This window comes from Scophthalmus maximus, chromosome 16 (assembly GCF_022379125.1).
Source record: "Scophthalmus maximus strain ysfricsl-2021 chromosome 16, ASM2237912v1, whole genome shotgun sequence".
Taxonomy (NCBI): domain Eukaryota; kingdom Metazoa; phylum Chordata; class Actinopteri; order Pleuronectiformes; family Scophthalmidae; genus Scophthalmus; species Scophthalmus maximus.
This window is the reverse complement of record NC_061530.1, coordinates 10639776-10660836: the sequence shown is the minus strand read 5'-3', so window position 1 is coordinate 10660836 and position 21061 is coordinate 10639776. Positions and strand designations below refer to the sequence as shown.

The following is a 21061-nucleotide window of genomic DNA, read 5'->3' as shown; positions in this document are numbered from 1 at the left end:
TAGGTGCAGAATGTACTATTTATTAAATGATAATGACAGTAGAACATGCCACAAATGATAATAAAATAATTACACCAGCAACCCTTTTAACCTTTAATCCCCACCAGAGAAAATTAATCTGGAAACTGCTCAATGCTTCTCACATTACAATGTAACTGAGCCTTTGGTTAAACTATCACAAATCTTGCATTGCATATGAAAAGTTTGTTATAATTTTTAATATTCCAAATGAATAAACAATGCAAAACATAATAATACAAAATTATTTATTTTGAAATAAGGTCCAGGCAGCAATCAGTCAAGTGTTTTATATAATAGCAAGTATGATTGTAAATTGTTTTCCCTCCCATTATCTCCAATTGTTTGCGTTCCACAAAAAATGTCCGGCTCAGACGAGACGACCCAGGCACAGTCTGACAGAACCTGGCTACGGTGAAAAGTTTGTCTTCAGGGCTAAAAATCAGAGAAAATTGAAGCGAAACTCTTCCTTCGATGGAGTGAAGACAAAAGCTGACGTCTTCTCCTGAGTCTGAGTTGTCAGGTCTGTTTGCTGGGCTTCAGCTTGCTGCGGGCTGTCCTCTGCGGCTGGGGTCTGGCTTTTGACTTTGGCTCTCTGGTGGAAAACAGACCTCTTGGGGGAATCTGACACAACTTTGACCTGAGCTGATGCCAGTTCTGTTGGGAACAAAGAAAACCCAGCAATTGACTCCACACACTTCCACAGTCCCAAAGTAGACCTTTTTACACACAGTGTAATTTTGAGTTTTCATGTGATTCTTCTACAATCCACACTCACCACTCTGAATGAGCTTGAACTGCTTGTTCTTCTCTTCTTCCATTTTTTTCCTATACTCTCCAGTCATGGCTCTCATCACCTGCCTCTTCTTGACCAGGGGAGCTTTGGAGCTACGCAGAGTCTTCAGGGCATGAGATGCTTCTTCCTCTAAAGAAAAAAAAAACATTCATTGTGTCACACCTCAAAGCAATTCACGTTTAAGGGTCCCATATTATGCCCCCTTTTACACAAGTTACATTGGTTTTCAGGTGTGTGCACTACATGTCTTTGCCATTCCATGTCAAAACACCTCAAGGATCAAGCCACACAGTAGCCTCCTCTTTCTGCATAAACAGCCCTGTGAGACTATGGTTGATTCCAGCGCTTTCCTGCTCACTCCTCGCCTCCCTCCCTTCGTGTTCCGCAAAGCCCCACCTCGCTCCTCCCCGGGTCTGCTGCGCAACTACGGCGTTGCGCTGCCATGACAACAGTTGCACGTAACAAGGCACATACACGACGTAGAGACCCGGGAGGCACAGCGAACACGTTCTCCATAATTACACACAGAGCGCAAGGGGCTGGGCGATAGAACGTTAACGACATCCCGGCCGGCGGAGCTCGCGTCCGGCCGCGAGTCTAGCTATGCCGGCCGGTAGCCGCGAGCTCCGCCGGTAGCCGCGAGCCGCAAGCTCCGCCGGTATCCGCGAGCTACGCCGGCCGGCCGTGAGTCTAGCTAGGCCATGCCCCCGGTCGTCGTCCGCTTGCGGGGAGAAAATTATGGCGTAGACGCACAGGGTTTTTCGGCACTTCAAGGGGGGAGGTGCTGCTCAGGTTGGGGGCGTGGTCGCCCCAGTAGCAGGAGTCAACTTACGTCACTTGACGCCCGGGCTGTGAATGGCTCGTTTACAGACCGTCTGCACGGCCAACCCAAACCACGAATCAACGACTCATTGTTTCCTTTCATTCTCCGTGGGCTGGCAGACACCCCAGATGACCAAATATACATGGAGGCAGGCTGAAAAGGTGCCTGGAGCATAATATGGCCCCTTTAAGTACATATATTGCCCTATTCTGGCCCCATACTGAAAGATTGTCTTTAGATTTCTAATGTTTTCCACTCATACACTCGATGTAACACAATGTAATGTGCTTTGCCATGTAACACACTCACTCTGTTTCGGTGTGCCCTTCTGGGATCTCATCCCCTTCTCCAGGTGCTCAATGCACCAGTCCAGCTGTCTGTTCAGCTGCTCTTCTGCACTCTGAAACACACAGTCACATTTAAATATGAAATCAATAATCAATTGGAACCCAACATGACTACTGTATAGGAAGAAAACTAAATCACACTGACCAGCTCTGTATCTTCACCTCCTTGACTCCCCTCAGCTGGCTTCTGTTGTGCCTCAGTGCTTTCTAGGACTTTTGTTTTACCAGATTTCTTCTTCTTCTTCTTCTTCACTTTGGATTGCACCGACAGCTCAGGTGAAGAGTTAACCTCCTGCAGCGAGGAAGGCTTTTCCTCTCCGATACAACCTTGGCTTCCCCGAGAGCATGCGTCTGGGTTTCCTGCCGTCTCCATGTCTTGTTCCGGTGTGACACCAGGGACTTGGAAGTTGAAGGCAAAAGCAGAGCCCTCTCCGGTAAAGGATATCTGTCTGGGTGCTGGCTGGGCGCTGCCCGGTGAGGTTTTCTCCTGAAGTGCTGGAGGGTTGTCGGGGAGGAACTCGAATCTGAAGGTGTTGTCACTACGAGTCCAAAGGGGTCTCTCAGCTGGAGCGGAGCTGTTTGACTTCTGTTCAATATCTGTTGAATGAACATGCACACAAACCTGACAATGACTTATTTTCCAGGGTATTGCATGGATTTTGAATTGCAATAATTACCTCCAAAATAATCTAGGTAATTTAAGCTAATTGTACATTTGCCATTTCTTTTGGACACAATGCCCCATTTCAGCTATTTGAATCCACGTTTTGTCGCCTCAAACGACCTGTAACAGACCTCACACTTCCATGCAACAAGGCTCGAATGAAGACGTGTGATGAAGTGAAAATGTACCCATAAACAGCAGTCTCTGCTCGGCCATGCTTTTCCTTCGTCTCAACTATTCAACTCGAGGCCTCGGGGATGAAGACATGCTCAACGGAACACGCAAAGGTGTGAGCCAGCTTTATGTATTTATTTTAAATGCTTCTACTTCTTCGTCTCCGTTCTTAAATCATGTTAGGTTTGGAACGACTCACCTCCGGTGTCACTGAAGAAGAGGTCCGTGTCGTTATATTTCCTTTACGCTCGTGGTTCCACTTGGGGATCGACTTTTCCGTTTGAATATAATTACAGTCTATGGGATTAATTAGCAAAAAAATATGTATATATGTCATCTCTGTCATGTCAGAAAGACGGGTTATTTAATTAACGAACTAAAGCAAACATAGTAAAGCATAATAAAAAAAAAGCATAATAAATAAACTTGATAGTAACAGGAAAGGGTGGGCTGGGGGCTCTGTGTATCAGCTTCCCGCTTAATCCTCCACAGATAATATAGACACAAAGGATTTGTGTCCTTGCTCGATTTTATTATGCTTGATCCATTAACGATCAATATAATATGACCCATCCAGTTTCCGACAGATGAAGCATGGGGTTAAATGTGATGTACAAACTCAGGTCTTCACGCAATGACTTGTGGAAGTTTATTGTGGAGATTTATGTGTGCAGTTCACGCTGTGTCTGGCTGCTATGGGTTTACCATAGAAAAGAAATCTGGGCTTCCTGCTTTTGATCGTTGTTGTTTTTTGATTGTGCTTTTAAAGCAATACTGTGCTCAAGCCTGAGCATGTTTCAGTACAAATGCATACAAACACAGTATGTCCTGTATTCATTTTGGATATAACTTGTGCCCTGTTCATTGGCCACACATATAATTTTAAAAGATCGTTCCCCAGTCGTGTAGAACTAAACGCTGATGACTGTGAGGAGTACGAATTATTATACGTTCATTTTTCTCCCAGGTTCACGACTGACTGGAATCGCTCGATGAACATGTTGATAGTTCAAAAAATCTACTTCAGAGGCGCAGGCGGTGAGCCTCTTTTTTTTTATCCCCTCCGCCAATAACATTCCGTCGTGGACATCGCTGTGGACCTATCCTGTACCCTGGAGGGCGGGACTTCATGTCGCGCTCCACTCAGGCTATAAATATCACCCCCTGCCCTCCTTCACAGTCAAAATACAGCCAGCCGTCTTGTTGGGGAGGTACACAGCTGTCCCGGGAAATAAACATAAAAGGTAAGTTGAGGGCATTTTCTAAACCATCGTGCTTTTACTCCAGCCGCTAATGGTAAGAAAAAAACCCAATTGACTAATTTGCTTCTCAGACTGTTAAAATAGGTTAAAATACAGTTGGACTCGTGTTAACCGACAATCCATTGACAACAACGGAGCGCGCCATAGCCACCAGGCTAACTGTTAGCCCCACTTGAGCTGCTCTTTGTGAACTCATTTTGTCGGGAAACTCGTTTCTATCACAACGTAACGTTACAATAGGACTTACTTAACGCGTATGTTTAATCATTGCGACGACTACGATGCTAATTCAATTACTGATATAATCAAAGCCTCTATGATAGTAAGCTGGCGCCATTTTGCAACCGTCCATGCTAGCATTTAATTTGCTCGCCAACGACAGCAAAGAAACGTGCGTCTCTCCCGCAGCTTAATGGAGGCTTGTCCTCGTAGCTGTTTTTCATTAAAAACCGCAAGTTTCTACTGAGATATATATAAGATCCACCTAGAGAGCTGCGTCCCACTGGGGGTTGATGCATTCTGCTCTGAACGTTACTTAGCTTGGCTTTTATCTGCAGCTCTTTGTATGATTAAAACGGTTTAATTTATATTTGAGGGGGGCGGTGACTCGTGTGTCATCGGTTAAACTGCTCAGCGAGAAATTCACTTGTGGTGGTGACTCACTCTTGTAGATATTAGAGTATAATCCTAATGGTAGTGTGGAATACATGACTAACTTACATTTTTTGTTTTGTTTTTTCCAGACATACAAGTGAAAAATGGCTCGTACCAAGCAGACTGCTCGTAAATCCACCGGAGGAAAGGCGCCTAGGAAGCAGCTGGCCACCAAAGCTGCGAGGAAAAGTGCGCCCTCTACCGGCGGAGTGAAGAAGCCTCACAGATACAGGTACACATGTTCATGAGTGATCAGGTTTGTCTGATCCATCATAACGGTTTGCATTTTATGTCCCTCACATCAGTTTTATTTGACAAAACATGGTCAATGACTTGGGGGGTCTTGATGGTTGCACATCTTTTTGTCTTCTCAGGCCGGGTACTGTTGCTCTGCGTGAGATTCGTCGGTACCAGAAGTCCACCGAGTTGCTCATCAGGAAGCTGCCTTTCCAGCGTCTGGTCAGGGAAATCGCTCAGGATTTCAAGACAGATCTGCGCTTCCAGAGTGCAGCCATTGGCGCTCTTCAGGTGGGATAGCACTGGGGACAAATCAGAAAGGATGGTTGTAAAATGTCACTGTTGTAGTAGGTGGCAGGATTGTAGTTCTAACCTTCTTCTTCTCATGCAGGAAGCAAGTGAGGCCTACTTGGTTGGACTGTTTGAGGACACCAACCTGTGCGCCATCCATGCAAAGAGGGTTACCATCATGCCCAAGGACATTCAGCTGGCCAGGCGAATTAGAGGAGAGCGTGCATAAATGATTGGATTTTATCTTTTTAGTGTTGGGGGTGGGTGGGTGGGAAGGACTGACTGGGGGTTTGTTTTGTAAATCTTGATCTATTGCCAGCATGTGTACCACCTGATTTTTGTCATTTGTGGTTTCCGGCATGTTTTTTGTTTTTTTTGTACTAAGTTTATCATTTCACTCCTGACTTTCTTCTCAATTGGCCAATTCACTGTAGAATAGATCTTCATATCTGTAAATGCCGAAAGACAATATTCCACTGCCTTTCTCAGGTTTGCAAATCTATTTTAGAATCTTTCCCTTTCAATCCTCTGCATGTCATAGGATTTCTTGTGCTGTAAATAAACTTTCCACTACCTCAAACTCTTGGCCTGAGTTGTTTAAATGTGTAACTGAATATTAGCTTCGTTGTATGGTCTGAGCTTACAGAAGTAATTACCATTTTAGTATTTTGCTTGGTTAAAGTGAGGACATGGTGGTTAAACTTCAAAGTAAACTTCAAATCAGAGTTGGATAACCTGAGTCTTTTAAAAGCCTTAATACGAGGCAGTGTCAGTTAACTTTTTTTCTCCACCGTTTCTGGTCCTACATAGTCATCTTCAAGAATCCATGACACTTGTTCATAATGCAAATGGCCCTGTGGTACAATAAAGGGACATTTCTTAAAATCAAATTTAACAGCTCCGTGACTAGTCTCCATTAACACGGGCTGCGTCTAAAGTCAAGACTGGCAAAGGTAATTCATCTGAAAACCTGTTACTCGGAAATGGGGGGGGGGGGGAAGAAGCTGACTGTTTTTCCACTGAAATAAAACATAACAGCATTTCAACTATCGAGTGAACCGTAACTAAAAGGGAAGAGTAGGTTTCAAACAATTTTAATCTTTTTTCTGATGAATGAAAGTTGACAGAAGGCAATGTATGGTCTAACAATTTTCAATGAGAGAGGAAAAAAAATGCATGCATTTCCATAGTGGACGGTTTGGTCAGAACAATGAGTCAGTGCCAGAGCCCAACATAGTGGAAAATAATTTCATAATAAATAAAAAAAAAAGTATATACATCTGAAGTTCCACATTTGTTAACTCGACTTATTGACTTGCTGCTCCTCTTCCTCTTCAACCAAGCCAGGTATTTGCTCATGCAGCTGCTTCTCCAGCAGTACATCAAAGTCCGTCTCCCCTCTCAGTACACACCACAGAAGGAGGCCGGTGGCAATCAGGCTGATGGGGAGGACTTTCCACCAGGGCCGCTCAAACTTGCTCCCCATGGCTTGATCCACTTTCCAACTGCTGTTACTGGCTTTACTGGCAGAGAACTTGACAGGCTCACTTTTCACCTCGCTGTCATCTGTGGGCTTCTTGGACCTGGCTGGCCTCCGTGAGCTCAGAGCTAGCGGCCTTACACTGTTCACTCTGCCGACGACAACAGAAAAATAAATAAGACATTGGTTAAGACTGACTGACTGACGACTTTTTGTTGTTTGACATTTTTATTTTGCTGCTAATACAAGAACATGTTAGAGAAGAGACTGGGGTTCTGCGAACCTTTGCATTTCAAATGTAAATGTGTACTCTGTAATTCCAAGAATACAATTGTGAGATTCAATATTACATTTCCTGTCCTCCTATGTCTTTGATTTGTTCCCTACAAACCTGTTTGATACCATCTGGCTGAAGAATTGAAGAAGACGGGAGAAAATCCACAACAATGTGCAATGGGACAAACAGGTGCTTTGCACTTGATCATCGTCAAAACAGAAATCCCACAATGCCAATTGTACTATAATTAAATTTGAACGATCCATAACTTAAATAAATAACAAAATATTGTTATTGCTTTTTTTAAAGCTGTCAAATGTTAATATAAGTATCAGCCCAACTTAAAAAAAATATTTATTATTGACTACCAGAATTTTAATTTGCCTCCTCCTGTATTGGAGCAGGATGTGGCCAGACACAGTGGTGATGCCACCTCGAGACAAAGCCTACACCTGATTTTATAACAAATTCTCAGGGACACAAGAACACACCATGACTTTACATTTTGTAAATCCCACCTTACAACTCCTTTATGTGATTATGAAAACTCCGTCTCAGTGTTAGAAAGAGCAGTCTTTGTCACCTGATCACTTCATCAAGGTGAACACTGGTCTCGTGTGTTGGTGCTGACTTTAAATGTCCAGATCATTGGAACCAGCGGATGTGAGTTTTAGGCTGAATCAGGGTTTGACATTGTGAAAACCAACTTCTCCAAACACTGGAAAGGCCTGGTAATTAATCAAAATCAAAACTCCCTACAACTGCAATTTACAAACTGATTCCTTTGATAAATAACACATTGTCATTGAGTCACAGCCAGCGTGCTTCCTGTCAGCCCGCCAAAGATTTACACTCACCTCACGGTGGAGCTGTGAATGAAAACCCCTCGACTGAGAGACACTCTTGTCAGACCGGCGAACACTCGTCCTGCTGTTGTAGACATCTCGGGATGAATGAGCATCTTACTGCGAACACACTCGTCTGGACGGTGGAACCAAAGAGTTTCTTACCAAACGTTCTCTGGTTAGGTCATGTAACACGACGTTGTGCAACCTTGAATTCTTTCCGGTGTAGCAAATGGACACTGGTGTGGAGCGTTCCACTAAAATGTAGATTGGAATCTGAAATCGCGTACAAATTTAGACGTTTTACACTCAAGTCTTCATATTATCACTATTTTATACTCATGTTATCATAATATCCAGAGAAACAGAATATTAAAAGTTTGTCGTGGAAATGTTGTTATTACAACTTTTTTCTTCTTCCTGAAACAGTAAATTGACCCTGGTTAAGTTTGTTTTGTCAACTGCTGTTTTCCTTGGATGAACCTTAACCTTTGTAAAATCATATCAGAATTTACCTACAAGGAGGTACTCGCAATGTTTTATTTATTAATTTTTACTTTGTATCCATATCCTTCATTACATTTCTTTGTAGTTTTCATGTTACTGGCCTCTGACGATTCAAAATCTTATTTTGTCTCACTCAAATAATTTGACAGAAATAGATAATAGATAATAATTACTGATAATTCAAATAATATTAAAAGGGCTTCGGTGGCGTTATCACCCAGGGTCTGTGAATCACTCACACTCGTCGACCAATCACAAAACAAAGAGAGATGTCTGTCCAATCACACTTCATCCGGGCGACATCACTTCCCGTTTGGATCCCCATGCTTGTTTTGTGCTTTCCGGAGGCCAGCACGTTCTTTCCGTATCTCGAGTAAGTTGTATATGATTAATTTAACAAAAGAACAATGTGATATAAATAATGTTTGGGCCAAAGTAGCATTTAATTGTTTTTCCCTGAGCAAATGACATAGTTCTTTATTTATTCTTGTCCACGGGGGACACGTCGTCAGCAGTAACGCAACCCAGTTAAATATTCATATACAGTTCTACTGCGTGCGTTTGTCTATGGCTCAGGGTTAGTGTCATTAATTGTTGATGACAGCGAATGAAGTATGTAGAGGCACTTATCCCTCTCAGCCTCTAGGGCTCATGATCTGTCCATTTGTAACTTCATACAGTGTGACTGTGTACTTCTTTAATAACATGCACTGTGTTTCTCTGTGTTGAATCAGATCATGGCCAAAGATAAATCTTTAAAATCAGTACCAAATCTTCCCAAAAAAAAAAAGTTGGAGTCAAATGCAGCCGAGGTTCATGCAGAAAACACGATGGATGCTGAAGTGAAAAAGAAAAGGAAGAAGATGGAAGTAGAGGTGAGTGGCACCGTCTCTTGTTCCTGTTGTAGTCGATGACCCAACATTTAAGGACTCACTAACTTATACATAATGTGTTTACTTCATCCAGGAGGCTCCGGTCGAGATTCCTCCCGAAGCCATCACAGCAGATGATAAAAAACATAAAAAGGTCAAGAAACGCAAAAAGATACAAGAGGCAGAGACGCAGACAAAAAAAACTGAGGTAATAACGTTAACTGCTCAAAGTGTCCTCTTTAAAATATTTTCATTACTTTATTATGATAGTTTCTGTGAGTAGTCAGCTGCACTGTGGGAGCGGATTTGTGATTCTCCAAACAGAAAACTGAAAGTGCTTCATAATTATAACAAAAATTTATAACAAGATGTTATGATACATAAAAACACAATTTAGAGCATTGACCAGTCGTTCAGTGCATAAAACTGTTTATTTTCATTTTCATTCAAGCGAAAAAATTGTCCAAAGTTAAATCAGAAATCACATTTTTCATTTGACAATACATCGTGTAAAATAAATGAATTACGCCTCCTTATCTGATTCTGTAAAATCTTAGAGTTTCCATAAACAATGGCCGGACATGTTTTCTTTCCAGCCGACTACGTCCTAACTATTCCAAGTCACAGTCACAGTGTAACAAAGGAACCAAGATTTTAATGGTGAAACCGCTTTATCCAGTGTTTTTATGGGTTTTAATTATCTGGTCTGTGTGCTGTTTAGAGGAGGAGACATCTGTGGAAAATTCAGCTCCTGGTAAAAAATCTGTTGAACAATGAACACTGACGGAATGTTATTTTAAAAACAAAACGCCTATGAGTAATTTAACAATGCAGACAAAATCACAAATGAATCTCTATAATGAAATACAGGCGTCGTCTGTCGCATGGTTGCAGATGTCTGTGGCTGGCACAAAGATGGATTTTTCTGTGGCTGACCTTTGCAGCTTGGCCCATCTGCTCCTCTGCTGGAGAAAAAGCATCATTTTATCCTGGAAGGTCTCCCCAAGGAAGCTGTAGATGAGTGGGTTCAGGCAGCTGTTAGAGAAGGCTGCCAGCCTGACAGCGTGACCTGTCAACGGGTAGTGCTGCCACAGGGTGTCCCCGTCCGTGTCACCTCTCAGGAGGTGGACACTTACAAACACATTCTCAGGGAGCCAGCAGAGGAAGAATACCAGCACAGCTGCCGAGATCATCCGCAGGGCTTTCTGCCTGCGAGGCCTCCACAGTCTGACCCCTTGTTCCCGCTGGCTGCGCTGGAGCACCCGTGCTATTTTCCAGTAGCACAGGCCCAGGATGCAGAACGGCAGCAGGAAACCCAGCATCACCTCCAGCCACTGGATCTGGGTCACGTTGGCAAAGCAGAATGTGAGTTCTCCAGCGTGCTGAGCTTGAGCTATAACAAAAGGAAGCAGGGTGAGCAAGGACGAGGACACCCAGATGAGGCAGCAACTGAGGCGTGCGTGCGCCATGCTGCGACCCACGGTGCTGGTCAGTGCAATAAACCGATCGAAGCTCATCCACGTTAAGAAGAAGACACTGCTGTACATGTTGACCTGCTGGAACAGGTTCATGAAGGTGCAGAGGCCGGCCTTGTTGTAGTAGCCCTGCTTCAGGTTGAACACCTCGATCAGAGAGTCTGCCACAAGGATGAGGTCGGCCACGGCCAGGTTCATAAAGTAGAGGTCTGGGGCCGTCAAGCGGCCCCTGTGTTGCAGGTTGACTACTAAGATGAGGATGTTGCCAATGAAGCCGACAGGGAAGAGAAATACAGTGTAGAGGCTGGAAAGGACGAGGCTGATAATGAAACGCTGATGATTCTCTGAAGCTGTCTGCAAGAAATCCGAGACGACTGCCTGTGTGTCATTTAGGTTTACAGTGAAGTTATACTCGGTGATGATGCTGTAGCTCACGTACATTGTCATGTCCAAATTACACTTCTGTGTTGAGCTGGTGTTAGTGGTGGCTAACCGTTAAGTTTTCATAGTCCTTCGTTTTCCGAGGTTTTTTAGCCCCTGCGGAGTGTGTTGTGCCATCGGTTCCCTCTTCCTGGTCTTCGCGGACATGTAGTGGAGTTGGTGCCCACTCTGGTCTTTACAGAGAGGAGAGGCACAGTAAGTCAAAGGCTTGTTTACAGCTTCTCAGTTTTTTAAAGATTTGATGTTGAAGAATTGACTTTCGTTTGGCAGAAATTCTGTACACACTGTCAATAAAAACAATACATTTGACAACACCAAACATATACAAGTTGTTAGTCAATTTGGAATAAAGTGGTTAAAATCAGTCTTGAAAAATGCCATATTTCAGATACAGATTAAGCATAAATGTTAGAAAATAAAGATTCACTCTTTGAGGTGACTTTAGGATTCTTTTAGTTCAATATGAGGATTTTAAATTGTAATACTGGAAAATATTAATAGGTGTTGTGCTGAATTTGCTGTTGGTCAAATTTAATGGTACATTTGACAGAAATAATGGCTTTATTGTAAAAAATAAAAGACAATGTGAGTTAGTTATCTTTGACATAATCAAAATTGTAATAATTAATCTTTAATATAGAAAAGCTTAACCTTACCTAGGTTTCCTAGCACTGCATGTAGTCTGTCAAATTGTCTCTGTCCGTTGGTGGTAACTATGAAAGCAGATGTCAGAGTAAATCTGGCCAAGTGTCGCGGTGTATCGCACAACAACACCAAGAGCATATTTACACTAAACAAGATGAAGGACAGTTGGGCATAGGCTCTCATTTTGTTTCAACTCCCTCTGCTGTTTGTTTCAGTTCACTGGTGCAATTTACAGGCATGATTTTCTGACTTTGTTATGAAAAAGAAATGTATGTTAGATCTTTGACTTAAAGTATTGCTGCTGTGATTTTCACTCACTGAGAATCCGGGTCTGACATTTCACATGATGCCAACTTATGCAACTGAGCTCCTGTATTAATGTTCCTACTTGTCCTTGGTTTTGTGCCTCACTATGCTGGCACTGATACAATGCAGGTCAGTTATTCCTAGAACTGGTGTTGGTTTTTTGGGAAAGGGTGGAAAGTTACTGGTCGGTTTCCTTTGTTCTTTAACAGATTAATATAAAAAAAATATGAAGAATATTGGCACTCAACTTAGCATCTGACTTTTATTTTCCAAGACTGTATGTTTCCTATGTGGCATTCTGGCAGGGTTTTTTCCAGACATTTTGTCTAAATGGGCTTGTGTGTGAAATCGTGTATGTTTTCCAAGAAAAAGTCAATTGTCTTATTCATAGCTGGTGTTTCAAAACAACTTCAAGAAAATTGAAAGAAAACGACTGGGTTGGAGCGTTTCCTGATCTCAAATTGAGTTTGTTTGAGCTACTTAAAAGCATTTTCTTTAAGAAGAAAAATTAAAATGCCTTTATTATGCCATTATTTTCATGGCATTGTCGCGTGTCATCTCAAAACAAACTCATCGGGCTTGATGCCGAAAGGCGCCAAAGTTTGTTTTTAGATTAAACATGGCCATGCATGGCATTTGAAACCCTTGTTTTATGAGTGTAAAATATATGAAAGCACTGTGCAAATATGTTTCACAGGTCTGAGGGTGTATAGTAAAACATTTATTTTTGTTTAAAAAAAAAAACACCATTTGAAAAATAGCTTAACAAATACATGCATGTATATATAAACAGTTCAGGGAAAAACAAATGGAAAAGGTATGTTAAAACAAAATGTCTAAAACATCAGATATCAGAGGTCGTTAATTTGACGCATCAGACAAGTCCTGTCTCCCATCGGAGAGTTTTTGTCCTCTATGACTCGATGTCCTGCAGGGTGTCTGTGATCTCGATGTGTGGAGCAATGATGTTTCTGTTGGACTGTGTGCGCCCTGGGCTCCGACAGCAGTCCCTCAGCTGCCTAAAAACTCCCTGGAGACTCTCTCGACACGGCCTGTGCATGAGCAGCACGAGCAGCAGGCTGACGCTGCTCCCTGAGAACAGTACAAACTCGGCCACGTTCAGAAACGCTTGCTGATAATTGCTCAGCCCCACCTCTCGCTGTAGTTGGGCTCCTCTGACCTGCGCCACGCTGTAGAACAGCAGGCAGAAAAACATTAACACAGTGATTGTCAGGAACACTGGACCCTCCTCAGAGCCGGAGAGGAAACGTCCTTTAGACTTCCACTGCCGGACACAGCCGCATATCAGAAGTCCTAACTGGAGGGTGTAGGGAATCAAAAAAGCTAGGCACAGCTTAGCTGCTGCATACGAAACACCAGCTTGGGCTGGATCCATGAAACAGTTTTTTGTTTCCTGCAGACCCTCACTGGGCCCACGAATCGCAGCCAGGATCAGAGCGATCAGGACAGAGGTCAGGATCACCAGAGCCGCACAGACCCCAGGCTTCCGCAGCAGGGAGTGGGATGGTGGATCAAGGGTTAGCACATAGGCCATGAGCAGTAACACAAACAGGCCACACAGAGAGGCTGTGTTGATGATGAAGGAGAGAGCAGCGCAGCCCAGCGCTGAGGTCTTCAGATAGTCGGGCCTGTAGGCCACAGCGTGGAGCGAGAGGAGCAGGAGCAGCAGCTGGAAGCCACAAAAGGCCCAGAGCAGACAGTCGAGCCAGGCCAGCCGTCTGTGTGCTCTGTATGTCTGGATGAAGCTGTAGAGCAGAAAGCAGCCTGCCACAAATCCCAGTCCTGCAAACAAACTGTAGACATAGTTCGCTCTGGAGGTTATGTCGCTGGCTGCAATTTGGTCTAACACAGAGGACGGGGGGACTGTGGAGGTGGAGGTGTCCGTGATGGTGAAGTTGTCTGTGATGGCAGAAGCGTTGGAAAGAAGAGGTGAGCTGCTTCCCTCAACTGTGAGCGAGGCCGCGCCTTTAGACTGCAAAAGGAAATAGAAAACACCCACTAATGAAATCGAGTCTTCGGCAGCATCACCCTCCACTGTTTGTCAAGTGTTTCCTCCCATCAGAGGATGAACAGGAAGCTAGTAAACTATCAGCAAAGGTCGTATCGTTTGGTTCTGAATATAGGTTCTGTAAATCAGTAGCTCTCTTAGTGCACAAAAACAAGTAGACTTTCCCAGCTGCTCTTAATGCATCTTTGCCCAATGTGTCATTAAATGGGTTTTCCGCAGGAACATACTCTTACAACATATACAACACTTCCTCCCTAAATTAACTCAAAGTTGAATGAAAGTTTTAACTAATCTTTAGGAATCATGTGTCTCTAAATATATACATTTACAGATCAATAAATCGTAGTAGCTTAGTTTGTCTTATTATATATTTTGTCACACTGCGTGTCTTTGTTTGCTCCTCTTTGAGGAACTTCCAGCTCAGTTAAAAAAAAAATGCATTTCCACGTACCATTTTTGCTGTCGTCACCCGCTCGCCTCCTGTTTTGAATGCACCAGCCAGATGTTGCCTGTTGACTTAAAGCTCCGAAAATGATGCTCGCTGCAGGGACACGGCCGCTCACTGTGAAGGGCTTTTTCATTTCTGTGGGCAATACCCCCACCAGCATACTTTCAGAATGACTGCGTGGCCACGTGACCAAAATCTTTTCCTCCCCTCCCTCTCTCTCTTTTTTTCTTCATCACTGTGAGTCCGTTCAATCAGAGAGCATACTGTGCCCCTTGTTTGACTTCCCCCGAGAGTAAAATGCAGTAGTGGGGCTGTGGTTGCTGGCTCCAGGAATTAAATGGCTTTAATCATATAGCTTTAAACTGAATTGCTGTTTTAGTGAAGTCCAGTAAGACATTTGCCAAGCACCAATAGACAGATTATCAATTTCATGCTGTTAAAGGGAGAAACTTGTTACCCACAAATGTTTCTCTTCCATGTCAAAATTCACACAACACCTGTGTTTTTTGACTCCTCTGTGTGATTTGGCGAGAAACAAACTAAACAGGCGGGGGTTTTTAAACGGTGCAAGCGTGTGCTGTGGACTAAAGTGAGCTCTTTGACCGCAGCACTGCAGGGATCTTGCACACCACCGTTAATTTTACCACACAGAACGAATTTCGCTTTCACTTGTCTTTTCACTGTAGAACAACAATGTGTCAGCGTTGTTTTACACTCAATAGAAATCAGTCTGGGTGTATAATTAGCACTGAACCAGAAAAATGTGTTAAACAGTGCTGGCAGGAAATGGCTGTTACCATAAAAATTGTTGTTTCAACTTTTCTTATCATTCAGTCTTGAGCTATTTATGGATATTTGATAGTGGCTTAACACAGTCACTGACAATAATAAGAAGGAAGGTCTTTATGTAAATAACTCCTTTTATTTGGATGCGGTGTGACAGATTTCAGATCCACCCACATGTGAGCTGGAGGGAGAGGAGGACTTGAGTCCTGAGGAGAAGCGGGTCATGGAGAGGAAGATGAAGAAGATCCTGAAAAAGGAGGAGAAGAAGAGGCTTAAAACTGAGGGAGAGACCCAAAAGAAAACAGAAGCATCTGGACCCACCGCACCTCAGCAGGCCTTAGATTACCTCACTTGGTAAGCACCACTCTCATTTGGTACTGGACCACATGTTGAACAACTTCCTGCTTTGTTTGTTGTCACGTCTTGTATTAGAAACCGTATTTCCAAAGCAGCTCATATCTCTGATCAAATAACAAGGAAGCACTGTGTAGAAAACACTGCACACAGGCAGTATTTACATTTACTTTTCAGGTATTTAAGCCCTGGTATGTATCCAGAGGATCAAAAATATATCACAAACTTAATGTTTCTGTTGTGTTGCTGCAGTCATTGTCAAGGCTGTCGATTTTAGTGTTGGGTGGTGAGTTAAATTTCATTTGAAAGAAAAAAAAACACCAACTCATCAAGTTCGGTTTACTATTTCTATAATATCACCTTTGGCTCTGGTGCCGTCACCCTGAGCCTGTTTTACAGACTGAGGGAGTTTTTGTATTCACCATGTTGTCAGAGTGGAATAAAATGCTCAAGATGCACTGTGGGAAGTGTAGTATTAATAGTGTAGTGTTTTTGAGATACTGATTTCAACTAGAGTTACACATCTTAATGGAAGTACCGGGGTAGCACTTCACAGTGTTTCTGTTATTTTGTGTCTTTCCCTTTGTCATATATACAGTATGGAGGGAGAACATACAATGAATATTATTTAAAAAATTCAACACTAATTTGGTAATATCTCAGCAGAAGTTGAGCCTTATAAAACTGGTTTTGTGTTTGCAGCTGGGCTGAGAAACGTACAGAGTGGAAGTTCCAGAAGACCAGGCAGACATGGTTACTGCAAAACATGTTTGACTCTGAAAAGGTAAAAGTAACCAGAGTGATCATTTTATGAGTGAAGGAAGTGTTGACCGCTTGTTCTTCCATTAGTTTGTGAGTTACACCCAACTTCTAATCACATTCAAAGTTCCACAGCAGGGTTTGAACATCTTTTTTTTGTATTTTGTGAAGTACATAAGTTGTGGAAAAATTAAGGAAAATTGTGGAATAATATAGATATATCTACAAAAAGTTAATTTAATGATTTGAATTGCCTTGAAATACATGGAAGGCAGATGAGCACTCTTCAAATGTGGAAGTGGAGAATACATTTGCCACCAACAACTTTATGAACTCCTCTGTTATGTAAAATGGCGTAGAGATGAGAGAAAAACAACACAATCACTTAAAAAATACTTGTCCTTAGATTCCAGATGAGAATTTCACCGTGCTGCTTCAGTACCTGGATGGGCTCCGTGGACTGGCGAGGGACACTTCAGTGCAGAAGGCCCTGGTCCTGGTTGAAGAGTCGGGCAAAGCGCCAGAGGATGTGGCCGTCCAGCAGAGGGCGCACAGAGCCAGAGAAGTTATCCAGCTGCTCTCCTGACCTGCCACTACTACAGGGAGGCATGCATTCACCGGAAAAAAAGACTGAACTAAAGTTTGGATTTAACCACAAGTGTCGCTCACATTTTGTAGAATATGAAAGTTAAGCCATTTTATACTTGTGGTACAATAGTACTCTGGGAGGACAGCAGTTGATGTTCCTACGCCAAATGTTAAGAAATAAGAAAATAAGCTTCTTGGGTAAAGACAGATGAGAAGAGACGTAAACCTGCACAGATGAAACAACCTGCACAGATGAAACAACCTCTGGAGTGAAGTCGCAGGAATGTTTGTAGTCGAGACATGTTTGTGCGTGTCAAGGCTCATAGTCAGTGAAGCTGCTGATTTGAATAACTTTTCTTACTCAGTCTAGGTATAAACATGATGAGCATGTTTTGTTTTGACAGATCCCCTCAGACAAAAAATAAATTTAATCAACAACAGAAGTTCTTATTGATGTATGTGCATTTGAGATTTGAACTTATCTGTTTCATTTTTGGCATTTATGTAAACCCTCTACTTAAATGAAATCTTACACAAAGTGTCTGCTTTGATTATAAGCTGATCTAATTCTACACAGTCTCTATATTACCAGGGTGTGATTGAGTCCAGTATTCCCATCGTCTCAGTGCCCAAAGCAGACGTACAGTAGGTACAGGAACAGCTGCCAGTTCTGGCTGCAGGATCAGGGAGAAGGAAGGTTTCCTGCACTACAATGGTGTATGTTTTGATTCTTAATTCAGCTTGAAAACTTATCATCCGAAGGCAACTAAGTCTCTATATGTAAGTAAACGTTGATGATCTAATTGATCATTTCCTGACTTATAAAATTACACCCAAATACAGTACAATTGACTGAATTAAAATTTCTCTTACAAATAAATGACACCAACTGTTAAGATTTTTGCCTTTTGGTTTGGCACACATACACAAGAAATATGCCGGTTACAACCATCCAGTCTAACATGTCTTCACCTGAAACTTTTTGGGGACTCACTTCTCTTGATAAATGTTTGTAAACCTTCTAAAGACTCAAGTGTGTATACATAAAACATTTTGATTACTTTTTTTTTATTTCTCAACATGCTGCATGCTTACAGAATTTGAAGCATATAACAAGATTAGTTTTTGTTTGACACCCATGAGAGAGCCAGCTGAGTGTACGAACCTCTCTTGAAAAAATTCCGCCACGGTTGAAAACCATATACAAGGCAATTTTTTCAGTGTCACCTATTTAAATTAACCTTTAGTTCCGTCACTAGTGACAGGAATATTGTCCGGTGAGTGTCTCTGTTGCTCACGTTGACTGACGAAATACATCCGGCTGCTTGTAAATGCCACAAGGTCAAGACCAGCTCAAGGTGATTTTCACTGCAGATCGATAAGGCCATTGTCTCCTCGTGGGTGTTGATCCTTCACTGTCACAGTCATGATACCTTGAGTTTCATCTGTGATGTATATAAAAAAGCAAATGAAATTACACAACTATGTAACTACAAAGTGCGTAAAACTTAAATGAGTGAAGACTGCTTAGGGGAAGTGACTTACTTGGCTTTGAATCAAAGGGAATATTGTGTTGAGTGAGGAGAGCACGTAGTCTCTCAATCTCTTCACTCTGTTTTTCGAAGTCCTGTACAAAAATGTATTGACAAAATGTAAACAACTTCTTGACACATTGCTTAAGCATTATTGTAATAATATTTCTTTTCTGTAGACTGTTATTTAGTAAAGTATTTCAATCTCTGTATAAATAGACATACCTCAGTGCATTTCTGCAAGGAGATGTGTGTTTCTGAATTGACTGCAACCTCTGGCAACTTGACCTTCACTTTTTGGCTTTTCAGGAGACCAGCATCTTCAAAAATGTCCCTCAAAAGATTATTATATCCCTGCAGCAAACAAAGACATTGCGTTATTGTACAAGAGACCATCAGGTAACTTACTAAAACTGGATTAAAAAAGGTAAAGAAGAACATTAAAAAGGGCTGACACTTCAGCAGGCAACTCAGTTGGTTAATAAGTATAGAATTTTCTATTCAATCAGAACAAGAACTACATGTCTCAGTTTAAATCATTCTGGGTTTTATTCAAGTAATTTTTGAGGCATTTTTGATTAATAGATTAAAGGACAGTCAGGAAAGAGGGTGAGAGAGAAGAGAAGAGCCCCACAGTAAATGGTCAAGCCATTCGGGAGTCAAACTGGGGACCTGCTGCTCAGAGTACATGAACCCAATGTGGTGTGTGCCCTGACCATTCAGCTATCGAGTCGCCCCATAACTCTGGGTTTTTGATAAAAATGCACATCTACATCATCATCTTGCAAGTTGCCTGAACTGTCAGTGACATGCTGCGTCATATCTCAGCCAAACTGCTCTACCTGCTCAGTAATAAGACCTTCATAGCGAGCCTGCTCAGCTTCATCCCATTCTCCTTGCAGCTTCTCAGTCAGTGTTGGATACACTTGGGGGGGGGAAGCATACAAATTATTAAAAATAAATTACTGTAATCACAGACTTACGCTGCTGATTTGTGCTGTAGGATGGTTCTCGTCTTACCCAAAAGAGAGTGTGGATGGCAAACAAGTGGGGTCTCAAAGATTAGTGAGTACACACAAGTACTGGGCTCTGAGACTTGAGCAAGCTTGCTACTTGTACTGCAGACAAAAATCACCTACAGAACCGTGACAAAGGCAAAATTAAACAACAAATTTGTCTTCATATTTTCTCGTGACAATCACTTTGAATCAATGAGTTGAGTGAAGAGGTGTTTGTTGGATATGTCCCAGGGGAAACTGTTCAATGGTGTGAAATTAAATGAGTAGACTTGGGTTGAGGGTTTCATTCATTATCTCCCAAGACAGATGACTACCAGAATACGTTTACATATTTAAGCACACAAACCTTTGTTTCTCTGTTTCTGGTTCCACAAGTATCCCCATCTCTCATCCACATTCCTGTATAAGTGTTGTTTGCCATTTCCCACTCCTGCCAGATCCTAGGAGGAGCAGAGAATTGGCAGCTCTCACAACAAACCCACTGCTTACTGCCAACTATTCACATAATGATATTTGCAATAAAGGCAACTCTAGGTAAGGGTAAAGCATCTTACCCCAGTATCCCACTGTAGGCGTTCCACCTAAATGACTGTTCATGCTGGGTGACGTTGTGAAATGGACAGAATTCATATTTATACCTGGGAAGTGACCCAAAAAAATGTTTATTTTTGGAGGCAGTCTCTGTTGATGCAATTAGAAATCAAATAGGTAGTTGTAGAAAGCCTGCTGAAACGTATTGGCTAATAAAAACACAAATGCCACCCTCAGATGAGACGTAAAATACTCACGTCGACTCTGTGAGACTGAAACACTTTCCAGCAAGCCGATGAAGATGCACTGGGCCTTGAGGAAAACATTGAGGTGACACATGGTGAGTGACTGTCGCTGATTAAATACAATGCAGGGTTTAAAGTGAGTCCCAGTATCTCACCAGACACTGGCGATGGGGTCGCTTTGGGTTGTAGCCTGCTTCCCTGGGCCATAAAATGATTGTTCAAACTGCAACACAGAGGAGCTCAGGTCAGGTAGGACGTCAGACGTCAACAATGGCACTCACGCGATTTCTGCTTAACGTACCCAAATGTGTTTGGCTCCTCGACTATCTTCATTTTACCGGCGAATCCATGGTTTACTGGGCGAAAGACAACAAGTCGAAAACAGACTCGACTCAATGAGCACACAGTGGAATGGCACATCTGGGTCAGTATAACAGTAAAAATAACATATATTCAGCGGAGTATAACGTCACTTACTGAACAGAGACAAGCAGACCGTCCACAGCTCCATTGAACTCGACATTTTGCTAAACAAGGAGTGCACGGCTTAATTATGAACGACTAAAATATGACATCGAATTGCCTTGTAGCTACACTTCCTGCTCGGTTTGGTCGTTTGTCACGTGACAGGTCACGTTGCGAAACAAGACGTGCGC

The 21061-nt window shown here is 42.5% G+C and overlaps 6 protein-coding genes across 8 annotated transcripts; 2 read left to right on the top strand and 4 right to left on the bottom strand.

Annotated features, from left to right (window-relative positions):
* Positions 1 to 249: 249 nt before the first annotated feature.
* On the bottom strand, positions 250 to 3039 carry c16h8orf33 (chromosome 16 C8orf33 homolog). The gene is made up of 5 exons (XM_035611742.2): positions 2837 to 3039; positions 2130 to 2581; positions 1947 to 2037; positions 797 to 943; positions 250 to 675 (listed from the first exon to the last, which is right to left on the bottom strand). Exons 1-5 carry the CDS (start codon positions 2862 to 2864, stop codon positions 461 to 463), a joined length of 933 nt encoding a protein of 310 aa, XP_035467635.2. The 5' UTR covers positions 2865 to 3039; the 3' UTR covers positions 250 to 460.
* Positions 3040 to 3911: 872 nt separating this feature from the next.
* Positions 3912 to 5846, top strand: h3f3d (H3 histone, family 3D). Its single transcript, XM_035611754.2, has 4 exons — positions 3912 to 4066; positions 4828 to 4970; positions 5113 to 5266; positions 5367 to 5846. Exons 2-4 carry the CDS (start codon positions 4843 to 4845, stop codon positions 5493 to 5495), a joined length of 411 nt encoding a protein of 136 aa, XP_035467647.1. The 5' UTR covers positions 3912 to 4066; positions 4828 to 4842; the 3' UTR covers positions 5496 to 5846.
* A 498-nt stretch (positions 5847 to 6344) lies between these two features.
* Positions 6345 to 8094, bottom strand: c16h16orf91 (chromosome 16 C16orf91 homolog). Its single transcript, XM_035611753.2, has 2 exons — positions 7881 to 8094; positions 6345 to 6897 (listed from the first exon to the last, which is right to left on the bottom strand). Exons 1-2 carry the CDS (start codon positions 7982 to 7984, stop codon positions 6564 to 6566), a joined length of 438 nt encoding a protein of 145 aa, XP_035467646.2. The 5' UTR covers positions 7985 to 8094; the 3' UTR covers positions 6345 to 6563.
* A 496-nt stretch (positions 8095 to 8590) lies between these two features.
* Positions 8591 to 18575, top strand: LOC118287032 (uncharacterized protein C7orf50 homolog). Its single transcript, XM_035611751.2, has 6 exons — positions 8591 to 8748; positions 9110 to 9250; positions 9342 to 9455; positions 15535 to 15731; positions 16434 to 16515; positions 16897 to 18575. Exons 2-6 carry the CDS (start codon positions 9113 to 9115, stop codon positions 17074 to 17076), a joined length of 711 nt encoding a protein of 236 aa, XP_035467644.1. The 5' UTR covers positions 8591 to 8748; positions 9110 to 9112; the 3' UTR covers positions 17077 to 18575.
* LOC118287026 (G-protein coupled estrogen receptor 1) lies at positions 9660 to 14804 on the bottom strand. 3 transcript variants are annotated; one of them, XM_035611740.2, is made up of 3 exons: positions 14595 to 14804; positions 11820 to 14107; positions 9660 to 11336 (listed from the first exon to the last, which is right to left on the bottom strand). In XM_035611740.2, exon 3 carries the CDS (start codon positions 11167 to 11169, stop codon positions 10102 to 10104), a length of 1068 nt encoding a protein of 355 aa, XP_035467633.1. In that variant the 5' UTR covers positions 11170 to 11336; positions 11820 to 14107; positions 14595 to 14804; the 3' UTR covers positions 9660 to 10101. The 3 variants fall into 3 exon arrangements, with proteins under 3 accessions (XP_035467633.1, XP_035467634.1, XP_035467632.1); XM_035611741.2 differs by having other exon boundaries at positions 11820 to 13304; XM_035611739.2 differs by lacking the exon at positions 9660 to 11336 and having other exon boundaries at positions 12815 to 14107; positions 14595 to 14794.
* gnptg (N-acetylglucosamine-1-phosphate transferase subunit gamma) lies at positions 18128 to 21042 on the bottom strand. Its single transcript, XM_035611745.2, has 11 exons — positions 20883 to 21042; positions 20707 to 20761; positions 20561 to 20628; positions 20418 to 20472; positions 20184 to 20267; positions 19976 to 20069; positions 19631 to 19745; positions 19453 to 19535; positions 18836 to 18964; positions 18624 to 18705; positions 18128 to 18523 (listed from the first exon to the last, which is right to left on the bottom strand). Exons 1-11 carry the CDS (start codon positions 20926 to 20928, stop codon positions 18444 to 18446), a joined length of 891 nt encoding a protein of 296 aa, XP_035467638.1. The 5' UTR covers positions 20929 to 21042; the 3' UTR covers positions 18128 to 18443.
* Positions 21043 to 21061: the final 19 nt, after the last annotated feature.